A 23983-nucleotide genomic window follows, 5' to 3' on the forward strand; every position below is an offset into this window, starting at 1 on the left:
GAAATATAATTATACAACTCTAAAGCACCATTTGATTTACAATCCACAAACATAATATCAGAAAGAAAATTGATGATACATGCAACACTGTTAATTTGTGATTTTGGGATTGTTAAAAAATTGGTGGTTGGTTTCTAGGCATTCATTTTGATATTTTCAATTTCTGTGTTCCAAGAAAATGAGCTAGTTTCCGAATAAATTTTCCAACTTAAGACAATAATATTAATTTCATACATGTTGTATTTCTACACTATTCTTAAAATATTCAAGGAAATCAAAATTTCACACAAATGCTTTAAAATAAACAACAGAAATACACACAGTTCAATTTCATCAGATTTTGTGTCTACAATCAAGAGTAACCATCATAAAATTCAATTCAAATCCATCATTGATTAATGAATTGACCCCTCTCTACTTCATGTAGTATTTGTGATTAAAATACATATAATTGTGCAGTTTTGTACAAGGCATAGATACCTTAAACCACTCATTCATTGTATGTAAAAACTTAAGCATAGTTTTGGTTCTGAAGCTGGACAATTTAAACCACATGTGAGCTTTGAAAACAAAACCATATTCACAGAAGAATACAAATCTGATGATGTCCATTCTTTAACTGAATAAAATTTCTCTCGAGAAGAGCTTTCAATTCTCTGTAAACAAGAACTGTGAACATGACTTTGTATCAAAATCTGTGGATTATCAATATCCATCTTTTCAGAAGATCAACTGGTCCCAAGTTCAAGAAGGGTATCAGAGTTAGCCTGTAACCAAATATCACTTTTAAACAAAATTACCTTAATGTCTTAAGTCATTGGAAATTTTTAATCTGTAGCATGTTCCCATTTCATTTTTGTTTTCAAAAACAAGAGGCTCAATGGGCCTTCAGCACTCATCTGGTATATATACCATATCATTTTAGGATTTCAGTTCATGAGAAGAAATCATTTAAATGTTTTAACAAACTTGACCACTGTGACCTTGAATAAAGGTGAAGGTCATTTCTTTTCCCAAACTTTGTTAGTCTTCATCATTGGAACATACCAGCCAAATATCATGCCTCTAGGTCTTTTAGTTCATGAGAAGAAGTTGTTTAAATATTTTAACAAATTTGACTGCTGTGACCTTCAATTTAGGTCAAGAGAAGTTGTTTAAAGGATAAAGTTGACACTGGACCACGGATGGACAATGGACGCCGTGCCATGGCATAGCTCACTTTGGGCCATGTGAGCTAATTAAAATGGAAATGAAAATTTCTCATAATCAGAAGTAGGGATGAAATATTGAATCATAAATCTCATAGAAAAAGGAAACTTTGACATAATTCTTTTATCACATAATTGGGAATGCATGAAAATCTTGGATTTTATTTTATTATGGAACATTTTCTTGGTGTTTGTAAGTCTACATGTAAATAGATTTTTACATATCACAATAAATCAGAAAATGATAAATTAATAAATATATATAAATATATATTTATAATAACATGTGGAAAGTCTGCATTATTCAATGTGATCGCAGGTCTATTTTATTAATTCTGATGCTAGTGAACATGAACAATGCCCAAAAATATAAAAAATTTTTGCCAATTTTTTTTTATTATCAAGTTAAGTAATTTCTAGCATTATCACTTGATTATAAAATTGTGAAATTATATTTAAAAAATACCACACTAATCATCTGGTTTTTGCTTCTCTTCATTGTTTTTTGATTTTGAAAATTTGTCACCTTTATATGCAGATAATGAGCCTTAAGTAATACCTTGAAGTGTGTATTAACATTGCAGTTATAAGCTGTAAAACAGTGTAGTATGAAGAAGATGGTTTGAGCCAAAAAAGACATCAACATAAACATCAAACAAAACGAGTCATCAACATTTAAATCAATTGTAAGTACATTGCAACAGTTCATATTACCCGAGGGTACCAAGAGCATAACAGCTTGTGACAGAGCTAAGTATCAATAATGAAAATAAACCCATCATATTTGTTCATCGTTGTCCAGAGAATTGGATTTGTAGAAGTCTTTGAGGATCTTGATCACTTCGTCCAGCGCAGTGCAATAGCTGTCGAGATCAGCCATGAGAGACTGGATGAAGAGAGATCCCTCACCCACGTGACCTGGTGCATTGAGCTGTGTGATAAAGACTTCCTTATAAGGTAAAGCCTTTACGGCCACCTGTAACAGGAGACAGGATGTTGTAGTAATATATGTATCTGTTACAAACTTTTCAATAATTAATTCATGATTTCAGTTTATGAAACGACATACAGAACATATTGCAATGGCAGTTTTCTTGCAAAGTCACAAATTTTCACTGTTTTACCAAAAGCTTGCTACAAAGGGGATGCTTGCTTACAATGCATGTTATAAAAGGAACTACAATTACCTTTAGCAATCTTATTTTCAAAGAATCCATTTTTTTATGATTTTTATTCTCTAAAATATTGGAAAAAGAACCATGATAAATAGCAATTTTAACAATATAAAGTCTGTTAAAATGTGGTTCCAATTTTTTTTTTCATAAATTTTGTCAAAGTTTAAAATCTTTTAACAGTATTTGGAATCACGAAAAAACCAAAAAGACGATAAATATTCAAGGTATTTTACCCAAAAGAATGAGTAAACTAGGAAATTACCCATAGGAATGAGTCACTTTAGAAATTACCCATAGGAATGAGTCACTTTAGAAATTACCCATAGGAATGAGTACTATAGTAGCTTGTGATTTAGATAGATGATTGATTACATCAAATACATTTACAACAGATTTTGGCTTTTTCATATTTAAATCTATGACAATTCTAAAAGCAATATTTCTAGACTCATTAAGTATGAAAGGTTTTTTTCGTATAAAAACCAGGTGATACTAACAGCAAAAACCCCTCGTACTACCCAGCCATGGAATGGTTTGAGCGTCCGACTGTAGGCATTGTTGACGGCTAAAGACAGGTCTGGCTGTCCATCAAGCATCTCCTTAAATATCTCCCGAATAAACTCCAGGCCTCTTGATATGGAATGTACAGAGACATTTTCACACAATGATATATTAACTTAAATTATAAATTGACAGAATTTTCACTGGAACTCGCACAAATATTTAAATAGAAATGTAAGTATGAGTAACATTTAATCCCCAAATAAATAAGGTATGTTATGTGTAGGTATGACAGTTACTTTAAGAAATTAAATTTTTTTAATACATCTAAATTTATATCATGATCGATTTATGTTTTTCTATTTCCAAACATTTTGTTTCAAGACAAGAGCAAAGCCTCTAGAAAGTGTATGGGTTTAAATGTACAATCAACTGTGAACTAGGTGTGTCACAGCAACATGAATGCCCTCACTATCAAGGAGAATTTTAAAACTTTTTTCAATACTACTGGCTTTCTCTAAACGTCCTGTCTGCAGAATCTATGATAAAGAATATGAAAAAAAATCCATTATTTCCTGTAGATTTGAAATAATTCACAGTGGAGTTCGGAAAAGCTCTGGAATATTGCTCTTAATATTTTTTGAAATGTTTTAATAAAGACAACATGACAATTTTTAGAATTAAAAAACAACACATATTTCAGGCTCAGAAAGGAGGTAATGATGTTTTTGTCAATGTAAATAACAGCTGTAATGTAAACAATAGCCGTTATGTAAACAACAGCAGCAATGTAAACAATAGCCGTAATGTAAACAATAGCTGTAATGTAAACAATAGCCGTAATGTAAACAATAGCTGTAATGTAAACAATAGCCGTCATGTAAACAATAGCCGTTACGTAAACAACAGCTGCAATGTAAACAATAGCTGAAATGTAAACAACAGCTGCAATGTAAACAATAGCTGTAATGTAAACAATAGCTGTACTGTTCTATTCTAACTGATAAACAAATAAAGTAACACAATCACTTTTCACTCAAACTTTCCTTTTAAAGCAGAGAGATGAAGACAGGTGGAGAATATGCAATTTTTTTTTCTTTCTTGAAATGTTGGGCCAATACATAAATTTTGCTTAAAATGACACACTGATTTCAGTACAATGAAACAATTGATGGTTGATAGTTGGAATATATATATATATACGATAAGTAGTTATAATATGTAGTTGAAAGAGACAAGGTTGAATACCTTTTCATCCACAGTAATGCTACAGTGGCTGAGCTGGATATGTGGTGCTGTTTACTTTGTATCTCAAACAGCACAATTCGCTGTAATGTACTGAATTCACCCGGCTTTGTAGAATATTTTTGCTGTATTTTCTGAAATAATAAGTAACTGGATCTGAACAGTGTGATCAGGGAATCACATAGATATACACATACTCTCTTACATTTTATTTCTACTTATAGCCTGACTCTCTTATATTTTTATTTCCAATTATACCCACACTTTCTTATCTTTTTCGACCCCCGCCAATGTTAATTCTTTTCTATCAAATCCAAATTACAAAATTCATAGAAAAAAAATCATTTTTAAACTTACACGTATATTTCCCTGAAAATCCATTTTAACAGGAGCAAATGTTGTGGCATTGAACTTGTCTGAAAAATAAAACATGTACGTTATTTATGAATAAATCAGTATATCAGACAAACTTATCTGGAGGTAACAGATGTGGTAAGAAAAGGATATGATATCTATTATATCAGTTTTCAGATTACACTGTTTGGGTATATTTACCAAATATAGGCACAAGAGAGCGACAGCTTCCCAGGAATGGTTCAACAGGTATACCAGCATCTTCTTCAAATCTGATATCCATAAAACTGTAAAAATCATTTCAATATGTTCAAAATCTTGTCAACTGACATCCTTAAATTTCACATAAATGTGATATTAAACAATCTCAAATGTGATATTAAACAATCTTAAATTTTATATTAACAAATGTGATATTAAACAATCTTAAATGTGATATTAAACAATCTCAAATGTGATATTAAACAATCTTAAATTTGATATTAACAAATGTGATATTAAAGAATCTTAAATGTGATATTAAAGAATCTTAAATGTGATATTAAACAATCTTAAATGTGATATTAAACAATCTCAAATGTGATATTAAACAATCTTAAATGTGATATTAAACAATCTTAAATATGATATAAAACAATCTCAAATGTGATATCAAACATTCCTAAATGTGATATTAAACATTATGTTAATCAAAAGAAATCCATGGGACAAGATCACAACAGAAACAGCCACAGATATTTATACGTTTCAAACATACCTAGGATTCATTGCGGAGAAAAACGTAGGAACTTTTGCATCTATAGCATCTTTAAATTCTTCTTCACTATTTATGCTTGTAGATGACAGTGACTTCAAACTGGATTTCTCAAGAGACGAAATTCCATTTTCTGTCCTTTTTGAATCATAATCCAGTCCAGAATTCACATTTGTTTTTGGTACAAAAGAATGTGGAGAACCAGAAGTCAATGGCTTGCTGAGGGAATTGTTTTCTATGGTGACAGTCAGTCTTGCACTTGAATTTTTATGATCATTTTCTGTGTTGTCTCTGTTTGCGTCACTTGAATGATCAGATAAGGATTGATCAGAATAAGAGTTTTCTGACGCAGTTCGTCTGCGATTTGAACTTTTCGGAAAAGATGGCAAACCATCTCTGGGAAGTGGAGAAGTTTTCATTGATTTGGACTCTGCTGACAGGGGTCTACAATTTACATCATTAGATATAAACATAATTCACATCTGACAAATTTCTCTTTTTTTTTCCGGATCAAGTGTCCTTATTCAACTTAACCACCTATACATTACATTTGTTTAATATGTGAAATATCCACATACATGCATCACAAATACAAGAGGGGTTGAACATTCGTAAAATCCAATATGGACAATAGATCCACACAAATTTGAACTTTGACATATGTGTAGAACAAAAAGGATTTACATCTAAAAAAAAGTGATCACATCTCTGCGGACCAAATTATCTGTCAAATTTTCACAATATCTTGATGCGAACACCAACATTTACAATAAAATTGAAAATATGGATCAATGAGCACATGATATATCATTTCTAATTGACTTACCGTCCTGATGTAGACAATCTCTCCCCCTAATAACAAAGAAAAAAAAAGTTAATACAATGATATCAAAGCTATTCTGGTGCAGATTTCACAAAAAATTGTTACGTTTTCATTCTAAAACTTCAGAACAGCTATTCAGAAAAAATCCTTAAGCAGGAACTGTCATTTTTCATTGCGATTGTGGCAAAACATATATTGTATGATACTATAACAACAACAAGAGCATCAGTGAAACTGACAAATGCTCCCTGAAAACAACTTTATAGGACACAAAATTTAATGAAAGGGAGGGCAATCATCCTGTAATTAAGAAGTTGAAGGCCCTGAATTTGGTACACTGCACATTCTCTAAGTAAGGCCAATGTATATACAAAGTTGCAATTACTCCTAAATTATACAAAAGAGAGTTATTGCCCTTGTACACTGCACTTCTCCTTGTTTCATGTTTATACCTCTTATAGTTTTTTTGATATGCTCCGGACAAATTTATGATGGACGAACAGAAGGATCGATAAAGTGGTGACTATATGCTGTCCGTTCAGGGAGAATAAAAATATGAAATATTTTATTTCTTGTAAATTTCCATTTAAGATCTATGCAAACTATTAAACTAAAAAAGTGCAAACATTTAGGTCCCTACTCCTATACAAACCTGAAATGGATCAGGTATAGAACTTCTCAAATTATGAAATTAATTTGGAAATGGAAGGACTGACAACCATAACCATTTTTAGCCCATCTCCACCTCCCCTACCAAACTCTCCCAATAAAATTTCAAAAGCAAAAGACCTGAATCTAAATACAAAACATTTTCAACTAAAATAATGACCTATTGTGTAATTTTACCATTGTTATTAAGTGTAACAGTAACGTTAAATTCCAACTTAATCTATCTCAAATAAAATTTTTTTCAAAGATGTGTTTTACTTGCCATGACTGACATATTCTTCAGGAATGCTTTCCACACAAAATTGTTATAAAGTTCCATAATATATTGTACTGTCAGGAGATGATTAAGATGCCACAAAATAACAGACTAGATTATTATGACTTTATATAACGAACAGCACAGATATAGATTTAACATAATTTCCTAATTGAAATGTATAAGCAAGTTTTCAGCTATAAATAGATAAGAATAACTTTTAAATTTATATATAATTCTCACGTGATTTATAAAAATTATAATAAATTTCTCATTTGAATATGATTTCATTTTTAAAAGTAAAATATAAAACAATTATCACTTAAATGCTTGTAAGTACAAGTGTTACAATTATCTCTTAATATCATTAACTAGTAAATTATCACAGAAATTCTATCTACAACAGCACAAAATTCTAACACCAGAACACAGCTAATCAAGTGTTGTGATGAAAGAGGCATAATCAATGCTTATTTCTAATTCAGATGTCTGTACAACCATGTCTATCAAAATAAATTATTTTTGTTAAAATAACTAATGTTATCTTCAAACACACCTTTTTAAGGGGTTTTTGAGGTAACATAAGTTGGACATCTCGTACTGGTTTTGGCGATGTTTCGTAAGCAATGCTGGCGTTGGCTATTTTCATGCAATCATCCAAAGTCTGAATGAATGTATCACAAGTAGCACCAAGGAGAGATGTTGCCTCATCCAGCTTCTGTAAATCAGAGAGGTTCCAAATGGTTATAAAAACATTAAAACAAAATCTTCACAGTTATCTATGCAATAAAATCTAAAGTTAAAGAATTAGAATGTTAGATTACTGGAGACAGTACCTCAAGGGTTTAAAATACTGAGAATCAATCAAAGAGTTCATGTGTCTGACACAGAAGGTAAGTTACCAAACTTGACCTCCTATGCACAAAACAGCAGGAAAGTTACCGGTCTTGACCTCAGATTGACAATCGGAAGATAAGTTCCTGACATTGACCACTGACAGTCCGAATCACTGACCTTGACCTCAGCCTGACGAAACAACAGAAGTTCCTGACAATGACCACAGACAGACCAAACCGCAGGTAAATTACTAACTTTGACATTACTGACCTTGTTATAAACAAGATTGAAAAAACACCAGGGAAGTTGCTGACCTTGATTCAAACTGACAAAACAGCAGGTAATTTACTAACCTTGACCTTATGACTGACAAATCAGCAGTTAAGATATTACTGACCTTGACCTTAGACTGACAAAATAGCAATTAGTTTCTGACCCTGATCTCTGTCTGTTACACCAATAGGTAATTACTGACCTCATCAGATAGGTTTTAATTACTGACCTTGACCCTAGACTAACAACCTATCAGGTAATTAATGACCTGATAAGTAAGTTGTAATTTCTGACCTTGACATCTGGTTGACTTTCCTGGACAGCACTCTTCACTGAGTGAACTTGCTGCATCAGAAGATCACAGTACAGTCTTAACTCTGACTTCTTTGTCCGGACAATGTCGGCAGATATCTCGCCTAAAATGAAGCAAAAATGTCACCAGAATGACAAATTGAAAGCAGAATCCTTCCACAACAATTGATAATAATTGGAAAAGATACCTTTCGGTAAACGATGGAAGAGCATAATTTTGAAATAGGTGGAATCGTATAAGTCACCTGGCAACAAATTTGGCAGTTATTTTGCATCAAACACTTCACTGATCCCGTAAATCTCTGTGTGTCCTCCATATGTATACTGTTATCTCAAATAAATGACTTCTAACTACAGCGATATTTGTCCATATTTAGAGAAAATTTCACTATTTCACTTTTCTGATTTTGAAGTTTTTGTTACAAAAGGTATTACCCTTGAAAGATCATTTTTTATGATAAACACATGCTGAAATTAGCAACTATCTGAAATAACACATTTCTTTACCTTAGTTCATAGCAAATATAACAAACTAGCCAACCAAACTGCATAACAGCTGTGAAAGTTATTTTCTTCAAAGGCATTAGCAATAACCAGACAGAAAGGTACAAACCCATTTCCTCTGATGGCCTGCCATTCGTCAAGGATGCTTTACATGTTCCCATGGCAACCAGCCATCTTTGACGTTCATGTGGAGATGAAGCTTTGATGTAGAAATGCTGTTCATGTGGAATGATCAGGTCGAGTCTAGTATGATCAGTACTGTGTACTGTAACCATGGAAACAGCAAAACAAGATCAGTATGGGAAACATGGAATGATATTGGAGAACAGACTGATATCTAATTGTCACCATGGAAACAGAAATAAAAATTTATGGAGAACAGGCTAAGTAAAGAATATAACTTCCGTTTTACTTTACCACTAAAGAATAATGCCTCTAAATGTACATAAACAATCTCCATTTTGTTTTCATTACCCTATACATTGTACAGAAATACTTTGTAGCTTTTTACCTGATATGTCACAGACAGCCATCTGTAGTGAGCCTTTACACCCATTGATTACATCCTCTTGTGATTTGTAATATGACAACACACCATTATCCAATACAAACCACCGTGGCTGCCAACCTACAAAAAAAGAACAACAACATTTGACATTTAATAATCAACATGCATTATAATTACTATTATACTTATCATTTGATGCATGGAACCCAATTACCTATCATATATGTAAGGCATAGCAACACCCAAATACCTTTCACATGTGTAAGGTATAGCAACACCCAAATACCTACCACATATGTAAGGTATAGCAACACCCAAATACCTACCACATATGTAAGGTATAGCAACACCCAATTACCTGTCACATATGTAAGGCATAGCAACACCCAAATACCTGTCACATATGAAAGGTATAGCAACACTCAGTTTCCAATCACATATGTAAGGCATAGCAACACCCAAATACCTTTCACATGTGTAAGGTATAGCAACACCCAAATACCTACCACATATGTAAGGTATAGCAACACCCAATTACCTGTCACATATGTAAGGCATAGCAACACCCAAATACCTGTCACATATGAAAGGTATAGCAACACCCAATTACCTGTCACATATGTAAGATATAGCAGCACCCAATTACCCGTCACATATGTAAGGCATAGCAGCACCCTATTACCTGTCACATATGTAAGGTATAGCAACACCCAATTACCTGTCACATATGTAAGGTATAGTAGCACCCAATTACCTGTCACATATGAAAGGCATTGCAGCACTCAATTACCTGTCACATATGTAAGGTATAGCAACACCCAATTACCTATCACATATGTAAGGCATAGCAGCACCCAATTACCCGTCACATATGTAAGGCATAGCAGCACCCAATTACCTGTCACATATGTAAGGCATAGCAGCACCCAATTACCGGTCACATATGTAAGGTATAGCAACACCCAATTACCTATCACATATGTAAGGCATAGCACCACCCAATTACCTACCACATATGTAAGGCATAGCAACACCCAGTTTCCTATCACATATGTAAGGCATAGCAACACCCAGTTTCCTATCACATATGTATAAGTCCAAAAATGATTTTTGTTTATGTGTACAATTTTTTATATCGTCACAGGACTTCAATGCTAATGTTGTCATTTACACATTTTTTTAAAATATATATCTGGTACTGATGAAATGCAAATTATCCTTTGGAATGTTGGCAATATATCAATATAAATATGATATCAATGAAATACCAATCATCATTAGGGATATTTGACAGGTGTCTGTTTACACTTTCATCCAATTAATTGAGCTTTGACAACATACTGTTTGGTAAACAGTTAATTGCACTCTATCAGTAAAGGAAACAAACATACAACAAAAAAAAAAAATTCAAAATACTGTTTTTAATGACTGTTTGTGTTAAAGAGATAAATATGTCAAGAGATATCTACCACACTCATGATTCTAATTCTGTTTATTTGGGTTTTTTTTGTTCTTTATGAAATTATCCCATGAGGGAAATAACATAAGTAATGATGAGGTGATCTGTTATAATTTTTTATAACCGATCATTGGTACCTTCATATTTTCTGGTATTTTAGCAAAGTGAAATTCATATTACAGTGATTTTGAGGTCTCATATATATTCCTGGACTCATTCTTATTTTTTGGGATTCACTCAAATTTTGAGATCCTTGTATTTCTTAGTATTGGTACCCTTTTTTGGAATTAGTGTTTTGGACTCGCCTTAAAAAATCCTACAACAAAATTAGAATGATATGCTTATTGATAACAATATTTACTCTTATGCGAACGCAACGTAAGTGAAGTATTTTGTAAGTACAAAAACAAAAATACCACCGGATCACTACAACCAAGAATGTTTTACTTTCTATGAATAGTAAACACAAAATCAGACGATTATGCAATCAATTCATTACATAGAAGATATCTGATTTCAACTGATAATGGATTATGGATTTGAGCTAATTTCCCATCACTACAAAAAAAATTATCTAGTTTTGAATTTGGATATTTTCATATAGATTTGGCACTGGGGATTTTGTTCAGAGTATTTTTGAACAACAAAATATATAACTAGATATACACGATAAACCCTAATTGTATCATTTTTATTTCAAGAAATTAACGATTTAGAATCAATCGATATTGATTTCATGAGACCAGGGTAGATAACTCTCAATTTTAGACCCTACAATCATCTCCTAGGTTTCATAATTTATATGCTTAGCATCACAGAGCCCTTGAAAGCTGAAAACAGCTGAATGGCACATTTGAATTCATTTTTTGGTTATGCTATGTCTGTAACTGTTAATTTGTGATATTCACTTCGGTGTCCTCTGTAAATCTCTTAGAACATTCACTATAGTATGTTGTTGGAAAATGTAAAATTCTAAATCTTATGTCATTGAGGTTATCATTTATTTCAATGCCTCTGCTAGTGAATGAACCTGGGACAGTTAGGTAAGCCAAAGTCTAGCTTATATGGTATTACACTGGATCAACTGAGCTTAAGAGAAATTTGATTAGTAAAACAGTTTAAAATGTATTTTGATTGCCAGTTGGTATTTATCACACTTACATACACTCCTCATCAAGGAAAAAACTCATTGTGGAGATATTCAGGGGATAAAACAATTTTCTATCAATACTTCCTGGGACTTTCCAAAGCCAATGTAACAGGGCAATGTTTATTTCAAATGTTTCGCTCGTGATTGAACACAGGAACACTGGCTTAATATGTTTAATCTTATGTTCTGTAGCTCAAGTAAAGCATCAGTCCTCTCAACCGGTGCTGCTAGTATTTACAACAGTTACATGTCTTATTAATCAACAGTATCCCATACATTTGAATCCATCAATTGCATACACTCACATTGTTATAATGGTTACCAGTTACGCCTAGTGCAACTATCGTTCAGTACTTAAAAGAACTGTTGTGTCGTAGGGAACCCAATAAAATGTTGTATTGTCATAGAACAAATGGTGAGATTCTATCGACACGGAAGCATTGTTACTTCGTTGTCAACGATATCGATATTTATAATTGGAGATCGATTTTTTAAGCTAGTATACGGTCCAGTTTCAACTACGAGAACGTCGACGCTAGACAGTCTTACCACTCATGTAATTTGTCCACTTCCAAAGCAGACCCTCCATAGTGGTCATCAAATCGAGTATCTATGTCGGTGTAAACGTGATCACAAATTTAGTGGCGTGATCTGTCGGTTCCAATTTCCAACGATCAGTTCAGTTCACGGTCTGTCCGCCCAACATGTCAGTGCGTAACAAAACCCTGTCGCCCATCTTGTGCAGTCGTCTGGTCCATTTCTGTTATGGAAAACTTATTCTCGTTTAACACGCCTCATATTGATCCGTATGTATTTATGAAGCAAACAGCTGGTTTCCCAACACTTCGCCAACTCACACATTCCGAGTAATCCTTCACCTTGGCTTCAACTTCCTTGTAAACACGACCTTCCGGACTGTCACATTCACTGAAATGCTTCTTTTGTAAGCACTTTTCACGGAAGCGTTATGCCAACTCAGATTGGTTAGATTACGGGGACTGTCTCGGAAATGATTTATAGAAACCCCTCTGGGGGTGTGTCAGTGTAATTCTGCATCATCAAAACACAGTTGATTATGTGCATCTAACACTGGCGCTTCGTGAAACGTTCAGTTCTACGATTGTTTGTACAACAAACGTAAAGTTAATTTCAGTTCAAGTTCAACACACAAAAAATCCCGACCATTAAACAAACAATTAAAGGGAGAAAACTCGTAATGTTTATCCGTAGAGGGCGTAGATTGCCCAAGAGTTACTAATTATTCCGATAATAAGGTTCTGAAAGATTCTGACATTTTGCCACTTTTGTTCAATTTTATAACATTTTTTCTTTTTGCTATCGTTTGGTTTTCGATTGCACACAAGTTTTGAAAAAAAAAAAAAAAACTGGTTTCCGATCCCAGTGATTAAAACCAAATAAAATTAAACATTTTATCTCACGTAAGTACACGACAGAAACATAAGATATAACTCTTAATACACTGACAAAAAAAAAAACCACGCACAGTTAATATAATAAATTAAACATACACAAACGTAGACCTGTAACTTAGAACAAGGAGTAACTATAATGAAATATAACACTGAAAAACATGGCGATATATAAGGGCCAACTTAAAGTTAGTGATATTTTAAAAATTAAGTTGGCTTTAAAAGAAGGATATCTTAAAAAAAAAAACAAGGGTATGGCATCTTAAAAACAGGGGTATCTTAAGAACGAAGGTATAGTAATTTACAGAAGTAACTTAAAACAAGTCTTAAAAACAGAGATATCTTAGAACGTGGGTATGGTATCTTAACAGGAACAACTTAAAACAAGTCTTAAAAACAAAGGTATCTTTTGAGCAAGGGTATGGTATCTTTACAGGAATAAGAGTAAGAGTGGTCACGTGATGCTATAGTGAATACAGGTGTTAAGATCGGAGGTATTTTTTCTACTAATTCGGAACTTTTCCTGGGCATTTTCCTTCAGATTTTATGACGATGCTCATTCTCAACATTTGATGCTGTGAAGTGTGCAGAAATTTTGTCATCAGTTGCTCCAATAAGTGACATATCTAAGATGTTGTATTTTCCACCTAAGAACAATGACATCGAGTGAGAGCGAGAGACAGGTAAACGCACGGGTGCACGCCCCATCCAGAGACCTACAGGTAAGCGTAAATCTTATTACACTTGACCAAGCTCGTCAATACTCGTCACCTGTGACATAAGGACTCAAAAGACAAACTTTGGATTCTTCTCCCGATAATTCTGTGGAATCACTGTCCAAGAAAATGGCAAGTGAATAGAATGGCATTTTACCTGTTAACCCAACCGAAACTTCACCCCCCCAAAAGTCCAATGCTATCATGAACACATACGATCCTGAGTTTTTCAACAATCTGATACAAGCATTGATTGAACCCGTCGAAAATTTAGTAGTCTCCATTATTACTCAAACTTTGACCGTCGAAGTTCAGCCGAAACTCGACCAAGTGTTGTCAGACATGGTCACCAGTGAAAAAACTGAAAAATTAATTTAAAAATATGTAAACACAAAAATTAGCTCAGTTGTCGAGGACAAAGTGTTTTCCATGGAACGATAAATCATTATTCAGAAAAATGAAATAAAGGCATTGAATGACAAAAGCGACCAGTTACAGAACAATCTCAATGAACTGGCCGATAAACTTGACGTCCATGACGTACCGGTCCCCAGCGGCCATGATGCTAGCACATTCGACCCCCTAAAAGCCGTACTTGAGATCTGCGAAACGCATCTTAGACTTAAAAGTCCAATCACGCTCGGTTTCGCGTTACCACATTCTGGGACAAATTAAAACGGGAAAGTCTCGGCCATTATCCGGTTTTTGAGATATATTGACCGCGAAGATATATTCTCCGCCAAAAAGAAGCTGAAAAACAGTAATCAAAAGACAGTGATTGTTGATGATCTCTAACTAAGAAAAGACCAGCTGTTGTGAACGAACTTAATAAACTCAGATACGACCAAAAAAATCCATTTCTTCTGGACACGCGACGAACAGATATTCATCAAAAAGACACTAGACGACAGAAAGTGTACGGTGACGTCACTAAAGGTCATTGTCGCAGTTATTCCAGGCTATAAGAGCACTGCAAAGTCCAGTTAGTCTTTGTGTTGAATTGATCACAACAAATTAGTCCATTGAAGCAATACTAAATATCACTGATGTCTGATTGTAACCATTTGATATAAATCTTCTACCTATGAATATTATGTATTATGTGTCTAGACCAATACATCAAATCATTTTAATACACTATCTAGTTTTGACGACTTGGGTAATTCTAGTACAAACACCAGTGATGGTGTTCTCCATCACAAACCACTCCATTCATCCACCCCTGTTCGTATGAAAAAGAGAACTGATAAAAAACAACAAAATAGACCACTAAGAATTTTAAATATAAATTTCCAATCAATTCGAAATAAACAACATCTTCTCAGCAATATCCTAGATAGCTCCACGACAGACATTGTCATTGGCACAGACTTGGCTCAACCCAAATATAAAAAACTCAGAAATATTTCCTTTTGGTTACAAAATTTTTCGAAACGGTCGTTAAAAGTGTGATAACAGCAAAGATGGCGGAGGTGTTCTCATTGCAATAAAAGAAGAAATTACTAGTGATGAGGTATACAATCTCACACCCACCAGCTCATGTGAAATGATATGGGCTAAGGTTAAGTGAGTCGGCAGTAAAACTCTTTTCGTCAGCTCTTTTCACCATCCTAAGACCTCTGACGAAGATAGCACGAAATCATTCATTGATTCGGTGAACGAGGCCTGTAAATTGAGAAATGCAGCCCTTATGATAGGTGGAGACTTCAATCTTCCAGGCTGGGACTGGAAGAACAAAGTTCTTAAACCCAAAACTTGTCATACTTTTCAAATTTATTGGACGACACTGGTCTGACACAAATTCTCCTAATCAAGTATCCCGTACTGAAATTATTCCTGGCATATCTGACCATAACATCGTCTTTGTTGAATTTACTCTCACACCCAAAAATCTTGTTCAAAAATGAAAAAAAAAATCCCATTATAAAAAAATGCTAATTGGAATTCTATCAACTTACACTTGGGGGATGTTTATAACTATATGTTAACAAATAATGAGTGGGATGCAAATTCAATGTGGGAATATTTTAAAAGTGAACTATGAAAACTGTCCAGGTACATATCCCACAGAAAACCATAAAGTCCAAAACTAACCTACCATGGGTTACCCCCCGAGATAAAAAAAAAAGCTCATAAGAAAACGAGATAGGCTTTATGTTAAAGCTAAAGAAATCTGCGGATTCCTTGTTAAAATCAAAATTTAAAGACAAAACACCTTGTCCTAAAGAAACTACGTACATCTTATTGACAGCATATTGATGATATATTAAACCCTGATATCTCAAATTCTGATAACCAATACTCTGGTATGAAACGCTTCTGGTCAAAAAGCCAAACGATCGGATCACTTTGGCATCTCTCCATTGAAACAAGAGGGCAAACTCATACATAATCCTGTTGGCAAAGCACAAGTGCTTAACACACAGTTTTAATCTGTTTTTACCCTACCTGGAACTTTCAATGATCAACAGTTTATTTCCAGATGTAACATGCCTCCTGACCATCAATTTCCAACCATGCCTTATATTGAGATTAATGTAAATGGTATATGATATGGATCTAGTTGTCAAGTCAATCAGTGATGCTGTAAGTTTACAGCAAGTCTTGGACAAACTGGCACTCTAGGAAAATACATGGAAAATGGCTTTCCACACGAGTAAATGCAAAGTGTTGTCTGTAAACAGGGGGACGATAAACCCAGTTCTCCATAATTACACACTCCATGGGCATACACTGGAACATGTAGACCAAGCAAAATACCCGGATGTTACAATTCAGTCCAACCTAATATGGGATTCCCATATCAACAGCATTACCAACAAAGCAAGCTCTACTCGTGACTTCCTACGTCGTAATCCATGAATAGGTTCAACATCAGTTAAGGCACAGGCATACACATCTTTAGTCCGTCCATCCCTAGAGTATGCATGTCCTGTTTGGGACCCATCAACAACATCAACAATATAGGAATGGTACAACGCAGGGCTGTTATGCACTAAATAAACACATCTATTCTTAAAGAACATCTAGCGTCCCTGATATGATAAACCACCTTAAATGGCACCCCCTAGCTGATAGACGTAGAGAAATAAGCTTGTGCATAATGTTTAAAGTTGTAAATAATCAGTTGTCTTTCAGCCCAGAAAATAGATTAATACCAGTGACCAGGCAATCAAGGCATGTCCATCACAAATCCTTCCAAATTCCTCACTGCAGAACTCGAGCTAGAAAACTATCTGTGTGGAATAAGATCCCACCAGATATCATCTCATCCTGTCTTACCACTGAATCCTTCAAAACTTCTCTCCGCTTACTGTACCCTTAAAATGAAATATTTATATACATATATTCTTTCTTTTTCTTTTTTAGTCCAATGTAGATGTATCTAGTGATAAGTAATTCGCATTTTTTATGTGTGGTAGGTGTGCTAGGTGATTATGTATAGATGTATGTGTGGTAGGTGTGCTAGGTGATTATGTATAGATGTATGTGTGGTAGGTGTGCTGGGTGACTTTGTATACTGTATGTGTGGTAGGTGTCCTAGGTGACTATATATAGATGTATGTGTGGTAGGTGTCCTAGGTGACTATATATAGATGTATGTGTGGTAGGTGTCCTAGTTGGTTATGTATAGATGTATGTATGGTAGGTGTGCTAGGTGACTATGTATACTGTATGTGTGGTAGGTGTCCTAGGTCATTATATATAGATGTATGTGTGGTAGGTGTCCGAGGTGACTAGTATAGATGTATGTGTGGTAGGTGTCCTAGGTGACTATGTATACTGTATGTGTGGTAGGTGTCCTAAGTGATTATATATAGATGTATGTGTGGTAGGTGTCCGAGGTGACTATGTATAGATGTATGTGTGGTAGGTGTCCTAGGTGACTATATATAGATGTATGTGTGGTAGGTGTCCTAGGTTACTATGTATAGATGTATGTGTGGTAGGTGTCCTAGGTCACTATATATAGATGTATGTGTGGCAGGTGTGCTAGGTGACTATGTATAGATGTATGTGTGGTAGGTGTCCAAGGTGATTTTATATAGATGTATGTTTGGTAGGTGTCCTAGGTGACTATATATAGATGTATGTGTGGTAGGTGTGCTAGGTAACTATATATAGATGTATGTGTGGTAGGTGTCCGAGGTGACTATGTATAGATGTATGTGTGGTAGGTGTCCTAGGTGATTATGTATAGATGTATGTGTGGTAGGTGTCCTAGGTGACTATATATAGATATATATGTGGTAGGTGTTATAGGTGACTATGTATACTGTTTGTGTGATGGGTGTCCTAGGGGACTTTGTATAGATGTATGTGTGGTAGGTGTCCTAGGTGACTATATATAGATGTATGTGTGGTAGGTGTCCGAGGTGACTATGTATAGATGTATGTGTGGTAGGTGTGTCCTAGGTAACTATATATAGATGTATGTGTGGTAGGTGTCCCAGGTGGCTATGTATACTGGATGTATGGTTCAATGGTAGTAACTGTTCGCTTATAAACTCTTCCAAACTATGCGGAAGAGGAGAGGTGTTCCGTCACCAGGTTAGTTAAGCTGTACAAATCGAGCTCTCTGAAGGTTAGAAATATGTGGAGTGCATCATGTAAATATAATGACAGTATGCTTTGCGTACCTTTGATGCAAAACTTCAACGTCATTTTTGCCGAAACCTGCATGCCAAGATTAAATTTATCCGAATAGTGGCGCGGTTCAGAATATACACACGTACTAGACAATGTTCCAATTTTATCAGATGCATAAACATTTCGAAATTCGCTGAGTAATTGTGCTCCTGCATCTCCCCGTTTAAATTCTGACATTTCTTTCGATCACTTTGGATTTTCCACATAAGTCGCCTCATAAGTTTATATTTAGGCCCTTAGCGTCACCGACTAGTCCTAGAAGGACGAAACAGATATATGATTCAGTTTAATTCATTGTTTGGCTCTACGGTATCTTCATCTAAGTGGTGTTTAAAGTTGCTGTTCACTTGTGTCTTCTGTATGAGTTTGAAACCTTATGCTATTCAATATATTCGCGAAAGTGACATCTTGTTATTGCATAATACAGTGTAGTGTAAAATATGTATACATTAGCTGTTGTCCCATGCTATGAGTTCTCATCAAGTTTGAATTAAATGAAAATAAACTCGGAAATTGAAATTTCCTATGTAAAATCTTCCATCCATGAACAGTAGAACATCTTTGAATTTTCAGTTAATTTGACCCTTTTTGGCCCTGCCATACAGCCCCCGGGGGTCAACCAAGGTCAATATGTGCATCTCATCAAAATATCAGCTTTATACTCATAATTAGAACAAAGTTTGAATTATTTCTGAAATAATGTGAAAAAATGTAATTTTCCTATATGAACTATTGTAAACTTTACTCCTTCCCCACGGGAAAAGGTGAGACCCTGGGGTCATGAAATTCAAATTTTGGTAAAGCAGCTGATGACATTTCCATCCATGAAGAATACTTGATTCTACCATACCTGGAATTTGAGAAGATTTTTGAAGTTTCAATCAATTTGACCCGTTTTGGCCCCGCCTCAGGCCCCCGGGGGTTGGGGACCATATGATTTACAATTCTAGTGTGCCTTTAGGCATGGATGGTTTTTGAAAATTTCGTTGAGTTTTCCAGGAGAAGTCGATAATGTTAAAGGTTTACAACGCATGTCGCCAGACAAAGGGAGATAACAATAGGTAACCCTGAGACTTAATGTCAGGTGGCCTAATAACGTTTGCAGTTTCCATCAAATCTTTCTCGTCTACATTCTGGATCTTGTCTAATTTTGTTTATGAAAAAAAAAACCAGCTTTGTTAACGAGTCTTACCAGATAACGTTATCAAATGGTAGAATAATTATCTAACGTTAATTAATACATTTCCCAGCCTTTTTTGAACATCGGTTAATTTTACATTTTTATCGACTTTTTATTTGCTTTTGTCTTTAAAAAGGTGAAATAAAATATGGTTTCCCGTCTTAAATCATATTATGATTATCTATATAACATAAGAGGATTTGTATTGATGGTGTCTTAAAACAAGCAAATCAATTCTTTGTCTTTTGATCTGGTGATGTGTGTTACTGTTTGTTTCAATTTTGACATTATGAAAGGAGAATGCAAAGAAAGAATCAAATAAATAACAGTCTTTTATTTAGGCGAAATTCTTTTGAAATTAGCTTACATTGTGCCAAAGGATTGTTTCCCAGTTTCAGTTGTCTTAACAGGCTTTGTGTATAATAAACGTTGGCGAGACCCAAAAACACCGTTAGGTCCATCCGCCTTGGTGGCAGCTGTGCTTTTGTTGACAAGAATCTTAATAATCGTATTTTAATAACCACAAAATTCTTTGTAAGTTTATATATGTTATCTGCATGTCACAGAGTTGTTATTTTCCATATCTGAAGTTTAAAAAAAAAACATCTTTCGCTATCTTCCTTGGCGATGCCTGAATTCCTCTTTGCTCGTTAGTTTACCTTTTGGTTACGTTGTCGTATGCCTTGCTCTCACCCGAGAAGTGACCATCATTATTTACTTGGATTGCCGAAGATTTATATGGCGGATGGCGTTGATAAAGAAGACGACGCTTACTCTTCCGGAACATATGGTGTGCTTGTACTTGATTATGATCATGTTCAAATGCTGGTATTTTCTTAATGTTTTAGTGACACCCGCCATATCAACCTTAGTCAATCCAAGTAAGAAATGTCATGTTCTCAAATGAGAGCACGGTATACAACAATCGAACCAACAGGCAAACTAACGAACATCAAAAACGTCCAGCTTCATGTCACATAGAGAAATAGAATATTTCTCAATGAGATCACTATGGCGACCATAATTTTCATCAACCTGCATCTTTTGAACCCTTGTGTTACGAGTGAGTGGACGACTTCTTGCACGAAAATCGTGATAATGGGAACAGACTCTAGCGTAAATAGGTTGAAGATGCAGGAATATTGCTATATCATATGGTTTTGATGAGTGTGTTGACATACATTATTGTAGCAAAACAAAGTCCCTGCTTTTCAGTGGTAGTCATATTTGCTTGTCATTCCAACCGTCTACAATCGTAAAGTGTCACAACCGGTTATTTATTTATTAATTTTTGACAGATTCAAATTAAGGTAATGTTATAAACTTGTATGTTTCTGTTTATTAATACCACATATTAAAACAATTGTCGGATGAACAAGATTCCATTTATATCGTAACTCTGTAATTTTTCATAATTTTTTTATGACACGTAGAAATGTTTTGATAAAAGTTGTGGCGTTTAGTACCGAAATTTCAGTCAGCTCCTCTGGAAATGAATTTTTATATTCATAGCCACTCTTTATAAGTAGGGCTAATAAGGTTTTGTAGGTTGAAGAGTAAAAATTAGCTACAAGCATCTCGATAATAACAGAACGTATACTCTATGTGATACCATTAGCTTCTGTAACTGTGTCGCATTCATAATCCATAACCAGGTGTGCTGATAAACAATTAAGCAGTTCTTCGAGAGAGATATAATGACGTTACACCGCCAATTCAGTCCGTGACTCGACTACATCCTGCGCCTCGTTTTCGTTTTTTTAACTCGGATTTTTTTACAAGGAAGGGCATTGCAAGTTAGAATCTTTCTCATTTCACGTCTTCAACGTCCCTCATTCACTAATGGGGTTTGAAGTGAAATGATTTTTCCTGATTTGAAGTAGTGCGCATAACCAGCCCTATCGATGTATCAACCAAAAGTGACATGCAAGGTAAACGGTTTCCGCCATTACAACATCAGATCGTTGTCACGCGCCTGCTCTATGTAAATTGTATAGCATGTATTCACACGCACTGGAGAAATTTCTTTATCTTAATTATCAAATAACAAACAATATCTATGAGAGTGGTGCATTAAATTTTATTAAGTTTAGGGAAGGATAAATGATAAAAAGATAAAATCTACATTGCAAAAAAAGGTTCCCAATCACTCCATTCTTGCAAAGTATTGCAAATACATGTCCATGGTGCAATCAAACGTTTTAATTATCATTGATATTTTCGATATTTAATTGATATCTCGTCGATTTAAAGAAAAAAAAATTAATCAAGTACTGTGAAGAAAGTTAACTTCAATAATTAATTCATAAAATACATCTTCTGACAGTCTAATCTAGAAAAGTCTTTCACATCTGTGTCAGTATCAGAATTAACACATTTCGAGATAGTTGTTGATAGTTTTTGATATCGGTCCTCAGTCATACGATCTTGGTCACGACATCATAAGGATCGCTGGAACTCAAAGTGTTCCACATAAAATGTATTCAACAGGGTAGATTTTCACTGAACTGAAAGATAAACGTGTTGATTTCAACTTTTTTTTTTTTTGACAATTTTCCATTTCTTGATTCAACTTCCTGTCCCGTAGCAAAAACGTCAGAAGAGTATTATAAAAACATATTTCTGACACAAAATTCAACTGTAAAATTCACAGGTAATAAACACTTTTAAAGAGAAAAATATGTACAAACGCCATTTATATTATGCTGTGGAGGAACGAGGATAAAACAAAAAAACAAAAAAAAAAACAAAAAAAATTAAATGCATTGTATATCATCATAATCCAAGGTAAAATCCAATAAAACTAAAAGATTCTTTAAAAGAACAAAAAGAAAAAGACCAGGTATTTCAAAAGAGTAAGCGTCTTCTACTTCATCAATGACACACGCCATGTCAATCCTGCTCAATCGAATTAAGTAATGCCACGTTTTCAAACGAGAACGAGGTATAAAACAATGAAACCAACAGGCAAACTAAAGAGCACCAAACACCTCAAGTTTGATGTCACACAAAGAAACAGAATATTTCTCAATGAGATCCGTATGACGACCATAATTTTCATATCGGCCGTTTTGAAAATTCTTCCCACACAATCGGGATACTTTTCGAAAATGTTCTAGACATGATAATCTTTATATGTAATAAAGATATTGGACGTCATTTTTATGGAAACTTGGTGTGCATCAAAGGTGAAGGATAAGAATATTCGTCTTCAAAAGTTAAAATCTATTTTGTAGGCAGAAAAATAACGGAATAAAGAGATTATCACAAATCACACCATTTTCAAGTTAGAAAAATATGTATATTTTAAACAATGAAAATTACTACATGTTAATAATCTTAATTTTAAAAAAAGTTGATGGAACAATGGAAAAATACAAACAAGAAATATTTACACGAGGACTCATGAAAAAACCCCATAAGAATAAGACCAGGTATTCCAGAAAGGTAGGATCTTCTGGTCAGTCGAAGAAAGTAATGTCACGTTCCCAAATGAGAACAAGGTAAACAAAATGGAGCCACAAGGCAAAACAAAGTGAGTGAGCTAGTATGCTAGAGTACATGGTTACATCACTGCAGATAAAAATGGTGGAAAAATATATACAATTGAAACTCGTTGTCTCGAAATCGCTGGAGTCAAAATTCCGTTTGAATCTGAATATTTTCCAAATCCTGATTTTCTCCCATTCTTTATCTTAGTATATATATTTTAGTTCAATAAGTCGAAATTTCGTTTGAGTCGAAGTGATTTTACAGTCCTTTGAAACTGTTAAACGACGGAAAAGTCATTCGTTGTCTCGAAATTATTAATTTTTTTGGTCAAAACATTGTCACGTCTTCTGATGAAATCAGTCAATACATACACAGAGTAGAAAGTCACCTATGCGTAACACATGTCTACCTCGTATAGATATATGTACACACAACACTTGGTCTCTGGCAATTAATTACCAGTTTAAATATGTTGTCTTCTTATTTA

General features: G+C 34.4%; 1 protein-coding gene across 1 annotated transcript; it reads right to left on the reverse strand.

Annotated features, from left to right (window-relative positions):
- Nucleotides 1–1986: 1986 nt before the first annotated feature.
- Nucleotides 1987–12617, reverse strand: LOC132554024 (pleckstrin homology domain-containing family A member 8-like). Its single transcript, XM_060218321.1, has 12 exons — nucleotides 12578–12617; nucleotides 9423–9539; nucleotides 9021–9176; nucleotides 8390–8511; nucleotides 7542–7703; nucleotides 6064–6089; nucleotides 5241–5681; nucleotides 4685–4770; nucleotides 4487–4545; nucleotides 4133–4263; nucleotides 2881–3013; nucleotides 1987–2184 (listed from the first exon to the last, which is right to left on the reverse strand). Exons 1-12 carry the CDS (start codon nucleotides 12615–12617, stop codon nucleotides 1987–1989), a joined length of 1671 nt encoding a protein of 556 aa, XP_060074304.1.
- Between the last annotated feature and the right edge of the window lie 11366 nt (nucleotides 12618–23983).

Source organism: Ylistrum balloti, unplaced genomic scaffold (assembly GCF_031769215.1).
Source record: "Ylistrum balloti isolate Yb309-2 unplaced genomic scaffold, AGI_CSIRO_Ybal_v1 Utg370370, whole genome shotgun sequence".
Classification (NCBI taxonomy): Eukaryota; Metazoa; Mollusca; class Bivalvia; order Pectinida; family Pectinidae; genus Ylistrum; species Ylistrum balloti.